This window comes from Misgurnus anguillicaudatus, chromosome 19, assembly GCF_027580225.2.
Source record: "Misgurnus anguillicaudatus chromosome 19, ASM2758022v2, whole genome shotgun sequence".
NCBI classification, from domain to species: Eukaryota; Metazoa; Chordata; class Actinopteri; order Cypriniformes; family Cobitidae; genus Misgurnus; species Misgurnus anguillicaudatus.
In genome coordinates, this window is record NC_073355.2 from 9,223,444 (window position 1) to 9,242,308 (window position 18,865).

Below are 18,865 nucleotides of genomic sequence, written 5' to 3' on the forward strand. Positions count from 1 at the left end.
AAGGCCCATGTTTGTGGTTGTACCACCCTGACATTTAAGATAATCCAAATTGTTCGACAAAAGATTTTCAATTATCTTTAAAACTACAGATATTTGTGAAATTTGTTTATAGGAAATGTTTCATAAAATGCTACAGTGTCTTATTTTCAATATTTAAAACACAGTTTTAAATAGTTGTCTTAATCCATTCGACAGTTGCACCACCTGACATTTGACAAGTTTTAAGTATATTTTTATTATTCAAAAATACTGAAAATGTTTTTAAACCAAATATGTTTTATAAAATAAATTGTCATGTATCATAAATGCATCAGTAAATAATGGAAAAATATGCCATGTCATTGACCCATAATGACTCATCCTCATTATCTTCTTTTAAGTCGCTTCTTAAACACACCTCTTCTCTTTGGCCTTTGACATGTGACAAGTGTTTTAAATTTGTTTTATTTAAATTTTAATTTGTTTTATGTGTTTTGCATGAGTTGTGTTTTTATGTTTTATGTACAGATATTTTCTGTACAGCACTTTGGTCAGCTGTGGTTGTTTTAAAGTGCTTTATAAATAAAGTGTGAATTGAATTGAGTTTGAATAATGAAACTAGATGTGTCCCCATATTATATTATTACCTGATCAATTGTAGTCGAATGAATCATTAAAAAAAGAAAAAACAATGATCACAGTTTAAAACAATATACACAATCTATAGACTGTTTCAGCAGTAACAACATAAACAAACGGCTTTCGTGGTCATCGCGTAAGTTCCGGTAAACTCCGCCCGATGAAACAGTCTATATTTCAGTGGTTGAACATTGCGTTAGCAGCGCAAAACGTCATGGGTTCGAACCCAGGGAACACACACTGATAAAAATGTATACATTGTAATGCACTGTAAGCAACTTTATATAAAAGCATCTGCCAAATGTAAATGTATTAAACTTACATTGTAAGTGATATGTTGCAAAACAATTTGTATTTGTACAACAATAATAGTCAAACAAATTGTTTAAGTCAAATTGTTGACTTTTTAAGATGTCAAATAATTCTTTGGTGTCCCCAGAGTGCATATTTATGAAGTTTTAGCTCAAATTACCATATAGATAATTTATTACATGTTAAAATTGACACTTTGTAGGTGTGAGCAAAAATGTGCAATTAAATGAGCTGATCTCTGCACTAAATGAAAGTGCCATGGTCGGATAGTGCAGATTAAGGGGCGGTATTATCCCATTCTGACAACACAGAGGGAGCCAAATTTCTGTGACCTATTTTTTTCACATGCTTGCAGAGAAAGGTTTACTAAAACTAAGTTATTGGGTTTATAATTTTCAGATTTTCTAGGTTGATAGAAGAACTGTGGACCCACTTGTAAGTTTGTGACTACCTAAGTAAAACGAAAGAGTTGTGTTTACTAACCCATGCTGGCTATAATGCTGTGTACTGGTAGACGAGTAAGGCCATGATAGATAGTCTGAGGGACTCCTCTGGAGTCGACCCCGGGTCCTCTCACAGGCTCCCTGTGGCCCCTGACAAATGCTGAGTTCTCCTCTTTAGAGATGTTGATGTAGAAACAGGTGTCTGAAGCTCCCATGATGTGACAGGGACCAGGGTTCAAGAGGATGTTCGCTGTGTCCATTCTGCGCACTCCGATCAGACACACCCCATATCTGTCAGAGCAGTAAGAAGTGATTTACTGTGTGTGTGTGTGTGTACTTCCAATTTAATTGTAACAGATTGATAGAGACACTTACTTCTTATGTGCGTGAAATGAGGCAAAGGTGAAACTCTTTCCCTGATATTCCCCGAAGAACTTGCTTTCCTCCAGCCGGATGTGATGTACCTCATTGGCTGCACAGCGTCTGTAGGTGCGTTGCCAGTGATCTGCCGAGCCAGCAACACCCTCCCTGTAACCAATTGGGCAGAGAGAGTTACACATAAACATGAATGGTCTTTTTACACGCTTACACATCTTTCTATTTAAAGTGCACCTATTTCATTGATAAAAACAACATTATTTTGTGTATTTGGTATAATACAATGTGTGCACGGTTTATGGTTAAAACACATTATTTACCACATACCGTACATTTTTGTAGCTCCAGATATCCCTGTCTTCCTGAAAAGCACTCATTTTGTACAAAACTCATTGATCTGAAAAGCTCTGTGTTCCTGATTGGCCAGCTAATCTGTACTTTGTGATTGGCCTGATTATCTTTGACGTCAGCTGGAAATGTGACGCTCCTTACCGTGTTTGAAAGATTCGCTCACGATGCAATGCTAACGGGAGTTAACTTACAGGCTGTGAGTCCGAAACGGGAGGAATTATGATAATGTCGGCCTTTACTACATCCAAGGCCGCGTTATCCTAATGGGCAACATGGGCTGCAGCCCAGGGCCCCGAACACTAGGGGGCCTCCGAGACAATTCTATTTTGAGTTTTTAAAAACATTTTGATTGACGTAATTATGCGTATAAGTGCTACCTAGAGCAGAGGACCTCAACCACTGGGTCGCAAGAATGTTCTGAAAATTATTTTATAATAGCTACGTAATAGCTTATGGGATATTTCGATCATTTCCACTCTTGTACAAGGCCGCGGTCTGTCGAGCTGCCTTCAAAAACAGCAAGCCAAGTTCGTTTACTGTTAATTATTATGAATAAATAGGCAGGGAATCTCGTGAAACAATGAAAGTAAAACAATCCGCCAAAATATGATTTAACTTGATTTTGATGATTTAGTCGAGGAATTATCTTTAAAGAAGAGCAGAAAGAAGCACTTTAAGTTGCTTAATAAATGTTATTTTCTGTGCTGTTCTGATTGTAAAATTATTACTTGATAATATTGTTTAATTTGTTTAAATAATTTAAGCCTACTTTTTAGAGCCCTGCATTTCAGCCCGAGTCCGACGGGGCCCGACCTGTTTACGCCCTTCGGGTCGGGTTTCGGGCCAACTTTAACGTCACAGCAGATACGCGGGCCGGACCTCGGGCTTATTTAGGATTCTCCATCTTTTTATATTTTTAAATTTAATTAAAGAACCTTTTGACAGACATTGATGATTGCAAAACAAACATAGGAAGAAGACGTTTAACCTATCGCATGAGTCCGCTACGCACAGCCACACATTTACAATGCAGCTGTTTTAACAGTGTATTTAAACAGCAGGACCTTCAGCGCACCAGGAAAAATTATAAATGGAGTACTAGATTAAAACCTTGGATACTGTACATAATCTTTGCAGACAGCATCCAAGACATAATCTATTAAAGACTTCTCCCTGTATTAATTTCGTGTAAGAAGGCTGTGTCTTTATTTCTTGTTTGTGTATGGATCGACTTTTTTCTTAGTTTAACTGTTGGATGGATACATGAATAGCCATCTTCTGTGGTAAGTCCTTACATTAAAAAAATTTATATGCAAAATCGAAGTTGTAAGATAAGGCAACATGCATTTTTATTCTGTTTCATGTTTATTTCGTTTCGTTTTGTATAGCCCATTTTATTTTTTTTATTTCTGCACCCGTTGCAACTGCGAGCAGCAACGCAACCTGCCTTCGCTTTTTAAAAATAGTATGTGTTGATAATAAACGTTTAAACTAACATTGTGATATGCTGAAAATATTTATTTTAAATAGTTGTTATTATAGGCAAGTGAAGTGTTGATTTGAGAGGCTCAATTCATTATACATGTCGTCAACTTGCTGTCGACCGCTAACCACTAGTTATCATAAAAACTTTAACAAACAAAAAAATCTAAATGCTCTAAAATGTAAATAAAAAAGAAATATAACTATTTTGCAATTTAAAACAAAACTGAACTGCTTTAATTGCTGCAAGAGTACAGTTGTACAAGCTGTGTAAGCAGTTATTTTTTGCTATTTCTGCGGATTTCTTTTGCAAAATCTATGCGGAATTTTGCAGAATGATTTAAAATGTTTTAAAACGATCCGAGAGAATGTGCGCTGTGAATATTACAAAAAAATAAAATATTTTATAACATATTATACATTTTATTAAAGAATTACCATGAATTAAACTAGACCAACATGAACCAACAAATAATGGATAATGTGCTTTCACGACCATAGAGTTTTATATAATATACATATATTACTGTCTACAGTGTAACAGTAAAAAGAAAAGGCTTCTCATAATGAATGTAGCGTATATAGCAAGATAATTTCATCAGTTTAACAACACAATGTATATATATTTATCTTGTAAAAGGATTTGAAATAATAAATAATTGTCGCGTCACGCAGCAAGAGAGACGATAGAGATCTCATTAACTTCTCCGCAGTAAGTTTTATTTCAAATTCAAGTTTTACATATTAAATAGACTATTAAAAAGTTTGTGCTGCTCTCATAAAAACCTCACTGCAGACAGCACAGACTTCTACTCACAAACATACGCGATGCAGTAACTATATCTGCGGAAACAGATTCCTAATGGGGAGAATTAAAAAGTTCGGGCTGAGAATTCTGGGCTCAACTACTTTTGCGTCAACTTGATTTTAATAATTTAATTGAGGAATTATATTTAAAGAAGAACAGACAGAAGCACTTTTAGTTTTGAGTTGCATTTAATAAATGTTATTTTCTGGGCTGTTTCTGATTGTAAAATTATTACTTGATAATATTGTTTAATTTATTTAAATAATTTCAGCCTACTTTTACGTCAACTTGATTTTAATAATTTAATTGAGGAATTATATTTAAAGAAGAACAGACAGAAGCACTTTTAGTTGTGAGTTTCATTTAATAAATGTTATTTTCTGGGCTGTTTCTGATTGTAAAATTATTACTTGATGATATTGTTTAATTTATTTAAATAATTTCAGCCTACTTTTGCGTCAACTTGATTTTAATGATTTAATTGAAAAATTATCTTTAAAGAAGAGCAGAAAGAAGCACTTTTTGTTGTAAGTTTTATTAAATAAATGTTATTTTCTGGGCTATTTCTGATTGTAAAATTATTTGATAATATTGTTTAATTTATTTAAATAATTTTAGCCATTTAATGTTGCACATACACTGTAAAAAACACTGGATTTACTAAAAAATATAGACAGTGCATCGTTTTTGCATCCCCTTTTTTTAGTAAGTTTTACTAAAAAAATGTACGCAATGGGGCACTTAGTAAATCCAGCCTTTATTTTTTTCAGTGTATATTGGGGGGGCCTCAAACCAGCGTTAGCCCAGGGCCTCACAAAGGCTTAACCCGGCACTGACTACATCACCAATCCCAAGAAGTAAACTGTTGCCTACAATCCGTGTGTTTGTTGTAGTCCAAGAAAAGAGATTTACGATGGAGACGATAACTCGCGTCATCGTTTACTTTTGCATATCGTTAACATGTACTAATACACACTTACACACCAAAGGAAATGTAAAATCGTGAATCAGAACATAGGTGCCCTTTAACATTAAAGGAAAAGTATGTCCAAAACTGAAAATTCTGTCAGGTTATTTCAAACCTGTATGATTTGATTGTTTTATCTATTAAGTACCTTTTTTTATCTATTAAGTACATATTGACAAAAACCTAGGAAACGTTTTATGAACTAAGAATTCAAATTCTCCTCGATCTTTGGACAGTTAATAGGTTTTTATACTTAGTGATGATGCACCATCATGATTTTTAATGGACAAATCTGACTGACGGTTTTTAAAAACAAATGGTCCGATTTCGATACACAATGCCAATTATTTTTTTTGTTTATGCAACAGACAAAAGATTGAAAAACTACACGAACAAGATGTTTATTTAGTTGTTAACTCTTTCACCGCCATTGACGAAATATCTCGTCAATTAAGAGAAAACGCTTCCCCGCCAATGACGAGATTTTCCGTCTTTCCGCAATACCGCTATTATTCCGCAACTTTTTAAACCCGGAAGTATTGCCCTATGGCAAGCGGCTGCATGTCCGTGTCTATTTTAAAGATCGCTCTGAATGGGATCTCTATGAAAAGTCCGTCACAAAAATGGAATTATCTCTGCTTTTTGCTCAAAATGTGGTGTTTTTGCAGAAACCTACCCATATTCAAAAGCTGATTACAAAAGAACTACTGAAGGTAGGATGAAACGTTTTTTTTTTTTTGAAAGCAGAGGGTCTGTTCTTTCATTTGGTATATTGTATGTTTATATATTTTAAGAAAAACATTTTCTGGAAGGCATTAAACTTTGGTGAAAATCATTAAAAAACGCTGGCGCTGGCTGGCAACTTTTTTTAAAAACGCTGGCGGTGAAAGAGTTAACAGGCTGAAATAAATCCGTAGCTATTTGAAATTAGAGTCAACAACTGCATCTTTAGCATAATGATCAAAGATGCAACACACACGCACGCGCACACGCACGCGCGCGCACACACACACACACACACACACACACACACACACACACACACACACACAAACATATATACAGTGCAGAATAATAAGTATTTAAACACCCTGCTATTTTGCAAGTTCTCCCACTTAGAAATCATGGAGGGGTTTGAAATTGTCATCGTAGGTGCATGTCCACTGTGAGAGACAAAAATCCAGAAATCACAATTAAAAACTATTTATTTGTATGATACAGCTGTGCTTGCTTTTTCCTACTTCGCTCTAGACGTGCGAATGCATTCCAACTGTTCAAGCGGCAAACTAGGCGCGATTTTGACGCCTCAAACGCGGTTGGTGTAAACGCAGCATTACCCCTCGTTCAGACAGCCAGCGACATTATCGCTGTGTGTCGCTTGTCTCTTTCAATGAGGCGTTTCTAAATCTGCTTGTAATAAACAAATGAGTACCATCCACTCCAGTAACTGACGAGAGAAGGATGACGTGAACTCCACTGCTTCGTTCTTATTGGTAGTCGCTCCCGAAAGTCGCTCGACATTTGCATAAAGTTAAACTTTTCTTAACTTTCTCGCGTCGCTGGACACGCCCATACGGTCGCCAACGGTCACTGTCGCTCGTGTCGCCGGAAGTCGCCAGGTTTCCATTGAAATGAATGAGATCGCGTTGCTCTGCTACTGCTTGTCGTTGGCTGTCTGAACGAGGGGTTAGCGATCGCCTGTGAAGTATGAACATGAGTTTTGTTTCAGACGCTGCGGGTTATGAGTGTGCTTGCAGCGCGTCTAGAATTAAAATATACTTGAACGCGACTTGATACGAACGGCCTCTAAAAGGAAAATAATTTACAAATCGGTCATAGACATTATCTATAACATAACATTATTGTCTATTTGATGCAAAACTCACCAGTAATTTTTTTACGATTATGGCAAAAATTATCATTGTTTAGGCTACTGTCTTTGCATTGAATTGGAAGTTATTTGAAAAATAAGGCTCCAGAGACAACGCAGTCTCACACCCATGGCGTCAATATTTGACGACACTTGACCATGCGTCAATATGTTGACGCGGAGGGTACCCCTTTCGCGTCATTTTTTGACGAACTAGGGACTTCAATACTATGAGGTACGCGAAATTCTCTTTCCTATTTTCTTACCATTTTCTACCATTTTCGCGTCAGTTTAGGGTTAGATTTACATAATGACATCCCTACCCAAACCTATCCCTAACCCCAATGTCAGGTGACAACTGTTTAATTTCGCGAACCTAATAGTATTGAAGTCCCTAGTTCGTCAAAAAGTGACGCGAAAGGGGTACCCTCCGCGTCAACATATTGACGCATGGTCAAGTGTCGTCAAATACTGACGCCATGGGTGTGAGACTGTGTTGCCAGAGAACAGCGCACTATTGCAGACTTATACACTACTGATATTATTTTAATATAGTCAGTCATGAACTAAAGTGGGCCTGTCTAAGGCATAAAACTCCAGGGCTGAAAATGAGTCCCACTCCGGCCCTGCCCACACCTTTTTAAATAATAATGATGTGCAATTCCACACAAGCACAGATGGGGGCTTTGAAGCTGTTTACATATGCAATAGCCTACTGTTACCCAATAATAGCAGTGGGAGGGCACTTTTAAAGGAATATTCCATTTTCTTAAAAGAAAAATCCAGATAATTTACTCACCACCATGTCATCCAAAATGTTGATGTCTATCTTTGTTCAGTCGAGAAGAAATTATGTTTTTTGAGGAAAACATTGCAGAATTTTTCTAATTTTAATGGACTTTAATAGAACCCAACATTTAATACTTAACTCAACACTTAACAGTTTTTTTCAACGGAGTTTCAAAGGACTATAAACAATCCCAAACGAGGCATAAGGGTCTTTTCTAGCAAAACGATGTCATTTTTGACAATAAAAATAACAAATACACTTTTAAACCACAACTTGTCGTCGTGTAGATCCGGTCGTGATGCACCAGCTGACCCCACTACGTCACCGCAATACGTCATGACGTCAAGAGGTCACAGAGGACGAACGCGAAACTCCGCCCCAGTGTTTACAAGCGTCTTGAAAGAGGACCGTTCCTACATTGTTGTATGTCAACTGATACTAATTAATGTCTTTGTGGCAGTTTATTGTTTAAAATGGTCCGAAAATGTGCGTTTTATATATGTAACACGTGACCTCCCTACATCACTACGCATTTATGTTAGGTCGCGCTGGACCGGACCCTGACGAAAAGTTGTGGTCCAAAAGTATACATTTTTCACCTTTCTTGTCAAAAATGACAATCGCTTCGCCAGACAAGACCCTTATGCCTCATTTGGGATTGTTTATATTCCTTTGAAACTCAGTTGAAAAAAACTGTTAACTGTTGAGTTATGTATTAAATGTTGGGTTCTATTAAAGTCCATTAAAATTAGAAAAATTCTGCAATGTTTTCCTCAAAAAACATAATTTCTTCTCGACTGAACAAAGAAAGACATCAACATTTTGGATGACATGGTGGTGAGTAAATTATCTGGATTTTTCTTTTAAGAAAATGGAATATTCCTTTAAGTCTTCCATGCAGCGCACCCACAAAAAAAAAGATTCTCAAAACAGCTAGGGTAGAAAAAAGCCTATTAGTTACAGGTAGCTCATGACCCCTTTAAAAAGCATCTTAATAGTATCGTAATACACCAGCATATGTATCATATTATGCAACATTAGTCTTTGAAGTGTTGATCTCAAATCTCAATCGTCCAATATTGTTATGTTATGCAATGTCAAATCTAGTGTGATGTGCCTTGAGGTGACGCGTTTGATTCGCACCAGTCATAAAAACAATTTTGATGATAGCTTTATGGTTTTGTTTTTCTGTAATCTTAACGTAAACAACCATCCACTTTTTTGTGATAATCACAAAAGCATCAAATTTCTTTCTACATACAGGATGAAAAATATCACAGGTTTTTAAGTGACATTAATGCAACATGTTTCTCGGGGCACTACGTGTTTAACCTCACACAGGAAAACACGTTTTGTTTATGGGCATGGATGTGTCTGTGAACCTGTGATGTGTCTGGGATGATGTAGTGGAGGTGAGAAGCAGAGGGAGTGGAGGAGTGTTAAGATGGAGGAGGTGAAAAACAAAGAAACATGACGCAGAGATAAATTTACTTGTGAGATCCCTGCTGCTGTGTGTATCGATGTGTGTGTGTCGATATTTGCCAGCGAGTCTGACCTGTTGAGCTGTTGGAAGGCACCCGCTCGCTGCCTGAAGGCCTCTGAAGATGCTGTTCTGATAAAAGATTTAATAGTTAAACACATGATCATGGATCAATAGATGAGGAATCTGTATAGCAGTCTGATAGTATTTTCTTCATCTAGAAAGCAGTGCTTTTTTGAAGATACATTAGATTATATTTGTGTTCAGATGTCAGTACAGATATGTATCCATTCCTAATCATAAACGCACACATCTTGACAAAATAAATAAAATAAACAGTATATAACACAAAATCTAATAAATTGCCAGTTCCAATCTGATTGGCTGGTTTTACGCACTTTCCGAGTGTAAGGGGATTTTCATATATAAATATTAACTTATAATAATAATAAAATACATGGATAAACATTAATAATTAATAAATATTGTTTGTAATATTATTATTTAATAATAAAATAATAACTAATATTTACATTTACCAATTTTGTCTTTCATTTTGTCTACATTTTCTAAATTTCACTTTGTTTCACGAGGATCAGTCAGACATCAATTTTGATTATATTTGTTTGTGTTGTGTGGTATAATCTATTTCAGATAAACACCTTCAAAACAGCATGTAAAACTGAAACAATTGTGGTTGGTTGCTTTACATATTAAGTTCAATTTATAGTCGTGCGTAAGGTAGCCTCTGACACCTCAATTTGCGCACCTTGCCAAGTTTTTAACAGTGTTTCAGTTCTATGCGGACTGCAAGCGCTGTGATTGGTACGCACAACTATAATGAGCCCTTTAGTCGACAGTAGGTGCTTTTCCATTAAAGATTTGTGTAAAACTTCATTTTATTTTCCTAAATGTCAACAAAAAAAAAACGATTGCAAAATTATGGCATTTCCGTTAACCGTCGTTATGCGTCTAATGGTGCGTTCACACCAACCGCGGTAGAGGCGTCAAGCGCGAGTGATTTCAATGTTAAGTGAATGTGAAGACGCGTTTACGCGCGTCTGGAGGTCTCGCGGTGCGAATGGCGCGAATTGAGCATCTGGTGCGGTACGTGCGGTGTTTTTTGTGCATTTTGCGTTTGACACGAATTTGCGGCTGACGCCCGAGTTGAAAAATTTGAACTTTGGCGGATTTTCCCGCCGTGTTAACCAATCAGGAGCCTGCTTGCTGGTGTGGCCCTCATTCAACCTGAAGCAACACTTATATTGTCCGTGAGCAGTCAACCGGAGCTATACAAGACAGGAATATTCTTATTTCTATAGAGACAGGAATAAAAAGGACCTCGCTTGGAAGAGTGTCAGTGAGGACTTCGGGCAACCTGGTAAGTTGTAAATACACATTTCACTTTTGAGTCACGTGATGTTTATCGACCCGCGGCATTCCCGCAGTTTTTTTAACCATTTTCCCCTATAGTAAGGTTACCAAATACAAACCGGTAACTCTCTCGATGAATGCACGATCAACATCAGTCATCTTGCAAACAGACAACCACATAGCACTTGCCACTCGCACAAGAAGTGGATTTCGCCTCTGACGCGCGTCAAATGCTTGCTTTTTCCACGCGACTACCTCGCTCTAGACGTGCAAATGCATTTAAAATGTTCAAGTGGCAAACTAGATGCGGTAGACACGATTTTGACGCCTCAAACAGGGCTTGTGTGAACCCACCTTATCAGATTTACGTAATTTAGATGAGTCATCCCACTGAGGTCAGAAAATCCGTAAATCCATTTTTATACGGAAAATCACTTTACTGAGCATAGTTTTTATTTCCAGGGATGATAACAAGGATGTACTATGTGTGCAAACTGCATTTATATTTAAATCTTTAGCAGATGCTTTCATCCAAAGCCACTTACCAAAGTGAGCACACAAACAGTGAAAATATAATTGCAGGTACATTTGAAGAGTTTCGTTGCAAAACGAGAAAACTCAGTTTTTTTTTATTTTTCAGAAATCTCGTTTTTTGGTTGTGCATTACAATAAATATCAATTCAAGTGCAGTTGGTTTGTTTTGATTTAAAACTTCATAACTTAAAAAATACAGCTAAGTAGCACCATAAACAAAATAATAACATGATAACATAATAATAAACATGTTTTGACAAAAATTTTTAAAACGGATTTATCCGTTAACGGGTTCATTTGTTGTCCAAAGGCAGTGGCGTGTTTACCCACCACGCAAACCACGCAATTGCTTAGGGGGCCCCCTACCGGCCACAAGCGGTTAACTTATTTAATGATTTAAAAAAAAAAAATCAAACAGACAATGGACAAAAAGAAGACTCTTTAAGGTCAGTGGTTGGAGAGCGTTGAGTTATTAAAAGGGGTGTGTGGTAAGCATATCTTCGAAAGTATGTTGCATTTATTCCAACCCAAATCTAAGCCACTTACATAAAAAACGGCAAGCAAGAGATGTTCAAGTATGCGCGCAGAATAATATTTGCACATGGAAAAGCATCCATCCATATATAGGCTACGTCACTGTTGAAAAAGACTCTCTCTGCTCAATGCAGTTACACATGCAAGTGCTGCGATGAGCGTTCGCTCAACAACAATGCTCTTGCAACATTCACTCGACTGTCAAGTTGACTTGAGACTTTGGGCTTCACACCTGTGATTGGTGGTTTGGTTTGATCAGTGACACGCATAATCTTTTGTTCCACAGTCGTCGTGAAATACAGCTAGAAACATGATAGGTTATAAATACACCACGCAGAGGTTTAAATAACGCAGAAAATACATAAATCATATTCTGTATCATATTCTGTCACAAAGTCTCATCTTTAGTGTAGATGTCTATATGCTTGTTGTATCTCACAATAAGTTTGTTTCTGCCAAATGAAAATGAGAGCTATGTGATTCCCATTATAAATCCAGGCAATAACCAACTTGTGTTTGTTAGTTCAGTTTCAGTCTGAATCGTAATCTAATGCTTTCCTTTTTTTGTTATTTAGTTTTTTTAGTAAAATCAGACACTGAAGTTGCAGTACTGTATTCATTACATTGTTTACATCCAGCAAAGGATGTATATGAGAGGGGCGTGAAAATATTTTCTGTACAAAAGGGGGGCCGGTGAAAAAAGTTTTTACAGTACATTCACACAGGGCGTAAGTGTTAATGCTTGACAGAAGGCAACAGCCAATCACAGTGGCCACAACCTATGCTCCGGTCTTCCATAAATGTAATTGGCTGACTCTGCCTAGGTTTTTTGCATAAGGCGATCTGATTGGCTGACGCACACTTTGCCGCTTGAAAAGTTGAGAAATGTTCAACTTCTGCCACGAGCAACGGAAGTGACGCGGCGCCGACGTATCCACAATTCAGCTCGGCAACGCATGACATCAGTGCCGTTGCTCGCGGCAGAAGTTGAACATTCAGATTGCCTTATGCAAATAACCTAGGCAGAGCCAGCCAATTACGTTTATGGAAGACCGGAGCATAGGTTGTGGCCAGTGTGATTGGCTGTTGGCCACGTTTCAGACAAGCCTTCCGTCAAGCGCATCATGTACGGTGTGAGTGTCGAGGAGAGTTGAAATCAGCTCAACTCTATGGTAATGAGCTATGATCGGAAAGAGGAAATGTTCGGCAGCAACCAATCGGAGGGCGGAAACCTCCGCTTAAGAGGATTCCAGAGAATGCATTCGAGCGTCGAATGCATGGGGGGCCACTGTCCAAAGGTATAATTTTTTCGGACAACGGGAACTCATTGTGATGCCACATGAAGTCGAGCACACCTCTTCTGTCTAGTCCTCTAACCAAACATATTGTGCCATATTTAAAGGATGATCATGTGACTTTTATGCATGTCAGAACAAATGCGAAAAACTGTTTCCATTGCGATTTTGCAAAATATTCCTTTTTCGAAATTATATGCTCGAGTGAGGTGCATTTTCAGACAAACTTTTTTGTGATATGGGAGTTTATGCAAATTACTCTGTTTCCATTGGCCTCCACTCCAATTCGCTCTTTCAATTTGCGCAATTTAAAGGGTACTGGATATGCAGCTAGATTCTTCTTGTCTAGGTGGGCGGAGCTTGGTCAGAATAAGCTGTCAGACATCTGACTAGCAGTGACTGTGTCAGGGTGTATAAGAGAGAGATGTTTATACTCACTGTCCTCGAGATGAATGAATCAATAAGGTGATCAGGGTGGAAGTGGCAGGGCATACACAGTTCAGGGCCAACATGGCGTACTTAAACTCCTCCTCGCAAACCACATGGTCTGCAAAATAAACACACATGCACACAGTTATACAAATTACACATGCATTTTATAGGGACACATGCGATAGATATTTTCTTTGCCACATGCAATTATTATAACATTATATTATACGACTAGTTTTGTAATATTATGACATTACATACAGCCAGTCTGTACCTCTCCAAACACACACACTTCACTAAGCCCCACTTTTACGTTATTTCCCCCTATTTGAAACAGTCTAGAACCAGGGCAGGATTATTAACCTGTCTGCAGGTCCCGGTACTTTAGGCTGTATTTCATTTTAGAGTTACATCTTATAGGGGTCAAAGCCTCTCGGCGCCATTAACAGAGTGTGAAATAAGGCAACGTCTGGGATCATATGCTCCTTTGACTCCAGCTGCCCTCTTAAACAGCTTCCACACAGCTGAGCGAGCAGACATCGGGGCAAGACCTCGGCGGTCATTTAAATGCCACAAAAAGTATGAAAAAAAACACACAGACCGAAAGATGGTTTAGAAACTGGAAAAGATAAAGATGATGCTTATGAATGCACCACGTAATCAAATTTTGGTGTTCGGTATGAATAGGTTCTCCATGATATTCTCAAAAAAAAATAAAAAATAAAATACAAGATTCAAATCTCTCACTTCTGCTAATACGTATTAAAGATTTTGATGACATCATTCTGCACTTCATCCGGCCCTAACTTCCAGTTTCAGTAAAAAAAAAGTACATATAGTGATGATGAGATAAACTGAGGATTTTATTCAAAAAGAAAACAGCAGGAAAACTAATGCCTGTCTGGTAGATACAGCGTAATTGAATGTGGCTTGTTAGTAAAGAGTAAAAGCACATTTACCAATTTTGCTAATTGAGAAAATGAGTGGATAAAATCAAATTAGCATTGAGAAAAACATTGACCCACATACATTTTTAGCTGCGCCTGTATTGAATTTCGGCTGAAAACATTGTATTACAGGCCTGGGCCACAGTCTGTAAACACAAAAGATATAAAGTAATATCTTTAAAAAAAAAATCATTTTGGTACCCTATTGGCCCCCTGAGGTTTTTTTTGTCCTCTTTCAGGGCCCTGTTTTTCTTTTACTTTGATCTATTTTTGGTTGTTTTTGAGTTGTTGTTTTTACAACCGAGGACACAGACATCACCTCTAGGTCTGGTAGCTTATTAAAAAACCTGTGTCACGCTCACGTCGGGTTTCCGATGGGAAATAAACGATAGGAGTGGCGTCCGTTTCCTTTTCCTGTTGATTTCGGCTGCTTTTTGTTTTGTCTCATTGAGAGGGAAGTGACAGGCGCTTTATCAGTTTGGATATCGAGTTTCTATGATTTCATCATGCTGTCCTTAAATGACATTAAATTTTTTCTATATGGCCTTGAGAGGCAGACGTGGATTTGAGAAATGACTAAACATTTTTAGTGATGCAAAAACAAGGCTAAGATGTGAAAAGTCACTTTCCCAAAAGCATCATTGCTAACCTGTTAGCAACTTGTTTTGTTGCCAATGGGAAATTGCATCGCAAAACTTAGTTAGCAATGATGCTTTTGGGAAACGCACCCCAGGCTATGCCTAACTTATTCCCCGCCAGCCTTTTTTTGAAAAGTTGCCCACCAGCAATTTTGTGATTTTCACAAAAGTTTCACAAAATGTCTTCCAGGAAAATGTTCTTCTATAAATATACAAACATACAAATATATCAAATGAAAGAACAGACCCTCTGCTTTCAAACAAACAAACAAACAAACTGGGAAAAAACATTTCATCCTATCTATATTTTTTCTCTGCTTATAAACTCTTAAATATGGGCCTTTTTCTTCAAAATAAAATGCTTTTAGCAAAAATCTGAAATAATTGCATTTTTTTGTGAAGGAATTTTGTTATAGATCAGATTAAGAACGATTATCAAAACATATACGGAGTGTAAAATTAATAAAAAAAAAATTGCTTCAGCTTTTTTATAAATTGGGTAAGTGCGCCATCTAGTTGATTACCATAAAAACTAATCAGGAACATGTTTTTTTCATGCAAATGTTTTCTCTTAATTGACAAGACAACTCGTCAATGGAGGGGAAAGAGTTAAGTGTTTCACTGGATTTTACTGTGAATGTTTTGATATATTTTCGGTAGGAAATTTACAAAATATCTTCATGAAACATGATCTTAAAGGGACACTTTACCGATTTGCATTAAGCTTTGTATCGTTAGAACCCCAGTCATGTTTTTGAATGGTCCTGCATCATGCCCATCATTCCTTCAGTTTCCCCTGAGACGGGAGAAATACAGATTTCAGTGTTGCACTTCCTTCTTTCAATGATGTAAAAATCGTCATTTTGCCTCATTAAAAAAGAAGGAACTGCTGTATCTTTGTCGAGGGTGAAAGACTACAGACACTCATTCATAATTTTTCCAAGGAGGGGGCTATGAGTGGGACCCACCCACACTAAAGACCTATTACAAATCAGTGGGTGGGACTTACGAAAATATACGAACACATCTTTATGCTAAGCTAAGCTAACAGACGTTGTGGAGCGAGACAGACTTCACAATAATAGCGGAAGGTAATCGAAATTATATGAAAGAGGGTGATTTTTGAGCCATACAATGTACTGTTGGCTTTTGCGGTCCAGGGTCACAATTGTAAACTTTTGATCAGGTTGTTCTGCGTAAATTGGTGTTATTTTGTCGTAATGTTGTTTCTTTTGTAGCTACAAAATGAAAAAATAATGACCAATGTTGGGTTGTTGTTATGCAACCATGGGGTATAATAACCCAGTTGGGTCAATTTAAACCCAGCGGTGTGTTCTGCCCAATATTTACCCATTATGGGCCAGTAATAACACAGACATTTTTAGAGTTCAGTAGCAAATCATTGAAACCCAACTGGACACGAATGTAAATGCGACTGACGTGTGATGTGCAGTCTGCAGCCCCGCATGCACCAGTCAGACAGGAATAAACCTTGCTGGCCTCGCAACCAATTTTGCCCGCTGCTCTATTTATTTTCATTTGTTATCTGACGATGACACAGAGGTAACCGCTTACAGTATAAATTTAAAATTGATTGACAGGTCTGGCTCAACGAAAATTAACCTACTACCAGCCAAATGATGTTACAAGCACTTTTGGCAAACAGAGGAGGGGCTGGAAAAGTACTCGATGCACACGTGATATAGTTGGGGTCTTCTCAGGTCCGTTTAAAACACATAAAACACCTTTATTTTAAATTACCCGAGATCTGAGGCCAACCCTACTGAAAAATCCAGCTAAGACCAGAATAAGCTGGTTTTAGCTGGTCTCCAGCTTGGTTTTAGCTGGTTTTGCTGGTGTAGGAAGCTGGTTTTGCTGGTGTAGCAAGCTGGTCTAGCTGGACTTAGCTGGTCAGGCTGGAAGACCAGCTGGCCCACCAGCATAACCAGCTTTGTCAGGCGGGGAGGACCAGTGTAAACCACCTTAAAACAGCTAAAACCAGCTACCAGCTAATGCTGGTCTTAGCTGGATTTTTCAGTAGGGAAGGCAGACTTGAAACTTTTAAATCTAAACCCGCCTGGGTCTCGAGTTTTCGGATCTAAGTGGACCCAAATGGACCTCTAAAGTGAACAATAAGTAACTTATTCCGGAAAGCACTACATAAAAACTGCTATTTTTTATGTATTAACATTTTGGAGATTCAAGGTGTTTTATATGCAATTGTTTTAATTTTGATTTCATTCATTTATACAGTTACTGTCCGCTTATCTATATACACCTATTCATGTCTTGTTCTTTGAAATATTCTCATGTCAAGCTAAAGTACTGGAGGCGGCCCCTTAAATACGCACAAACACTTCTGAAGATCAAACGCTGAATTAAAGACCTCAATTTCTCCTCATGTACAGCCTTTCTGGTCGACCACTTCATCTCCTCCTCCACTAACTCCCTCATTTCCAGCAACCCTCAGAAAGCAATCGTTGACCTCGACTGAAGCAGCACAGCGGCTGGTAATTGTGTTCCAGTTTTTTTTCTCTAAAGCTGCTGTTTTCGGTCCCCAGCCGTGAGAAATTGCACTGGTTCTGTGAACCCCAGCAAGACAGTAACAACAGCGGCACTTCTCTGCCATTAGCATTAATTAAAGCAGCATGCTGGTTATGTTTATGAATGACCCGGCTGTTGATACGGCCACCACCGTGCAGATCGACGGAAAAACAAAGCAGGCGGGTTGCTATTTCCAAACATGCCCACGGAGCGGTAGAAAAAAATCAATTAACGCAATCAGATGGATAATCTGCGAGGCCAAGCTGTAATCGGGGTGTTTTTCTCAGCCAATGCAAACCTGTGAGATTCTGTTACACTGATGTGAACATTAGGGTGCGATTGAGTTATTTGTAGAGCGATGTCAAGTCTACAGTCGTAGTCATCTATGCCACCCACTCACAGCATACATTGCAAGCAGTGTCACAACACGTCTGCCACACGCTGAGAAACTGCATACTGATGCAAACTGTCGAAAAGCAATCGCTCTGTAAGCACCAACATGCCATGCCACCCACAGGGGACGACCATCTCTTGACTGATATGAAACGTAAGCACTTATGTTATAAGTATCATATGAATGATAGTCACTCACGGACGGTTGGTTAAACATCAGATGCATAGGACACAAAAAAACTGGAAACATTTTGAGAGTCGATCTGATTGGTTGAGTTGTATAGGATTTCCCAGATACTTATAAGTTGTGTTCTCTAATAGCGCACATGAACAAAAACATGATTGGTTGCTTTATGTTTGAAGTAATTACACTGCAAAAAATTACTTTCTTATTTAGTATTTTTGTCTTGTTTTCAGTACAAATATTTAAAAATTCTTAAATCAAGATGCATTTTCTATTTTTTTAACCACTTTATTTGTACATTTTCCAAACATCACATAATATGTATATTATACAATATGTATATCAATATAATATGTATATTATACACTCACCTAAAGGATTATTAGGAACACCATACGAATACTCTGTTTGACCCCCTTTCACCTTCAGAACTGCCTTAATTCCACGTGGCATTGATGCAACAAGGTGCTGAAAGCATTTTTTTTTTAGAA

General features: G+C 37.8%; 1 protein-coding gene across 2 annotated transcripts in view; it reads right to left on the reverse strand.

The window, feature by feature from the left end:
- The window catches only part of kcnt2b (potassium sodium-activated channel subfamily T member 2b), a 140,258-nt gene that overhangs the window by 25,746 nt on the left and 95,647 nt on the right, over nucleotides 1–18,865 (reverse strand). Inside the window, exons 15-18 of one of the 2 annotated variants that reach the window (XM_055186398.2) lie at nucleotides 13,675–13,783; nucleotides 9,575–9,631; nucleotides 1,749–1,901; nucleotides 1,414–1,664 (exon numbers count right to left, since the gene is read on the reverse strand). In XM_055186398.2, the coding sequence (XP_055042373.2) occupies nucleotides 1,414–1,664; nucleotides 1,749–1,901; nucleotides 9,575–9,631; nucleotides 13,675–13,783 (570 nt within the window). The remainder of the gene's footprint in view (nucleotides 1–1,413; nucleotides 1,665–1,748; nucleotides 1,902–9,574; nucleotides 9,632–13,674; nucleotides 13,784–18,865) is intronic. The other variant, XM_055186402.2, reaches the window with a different exon arrangement.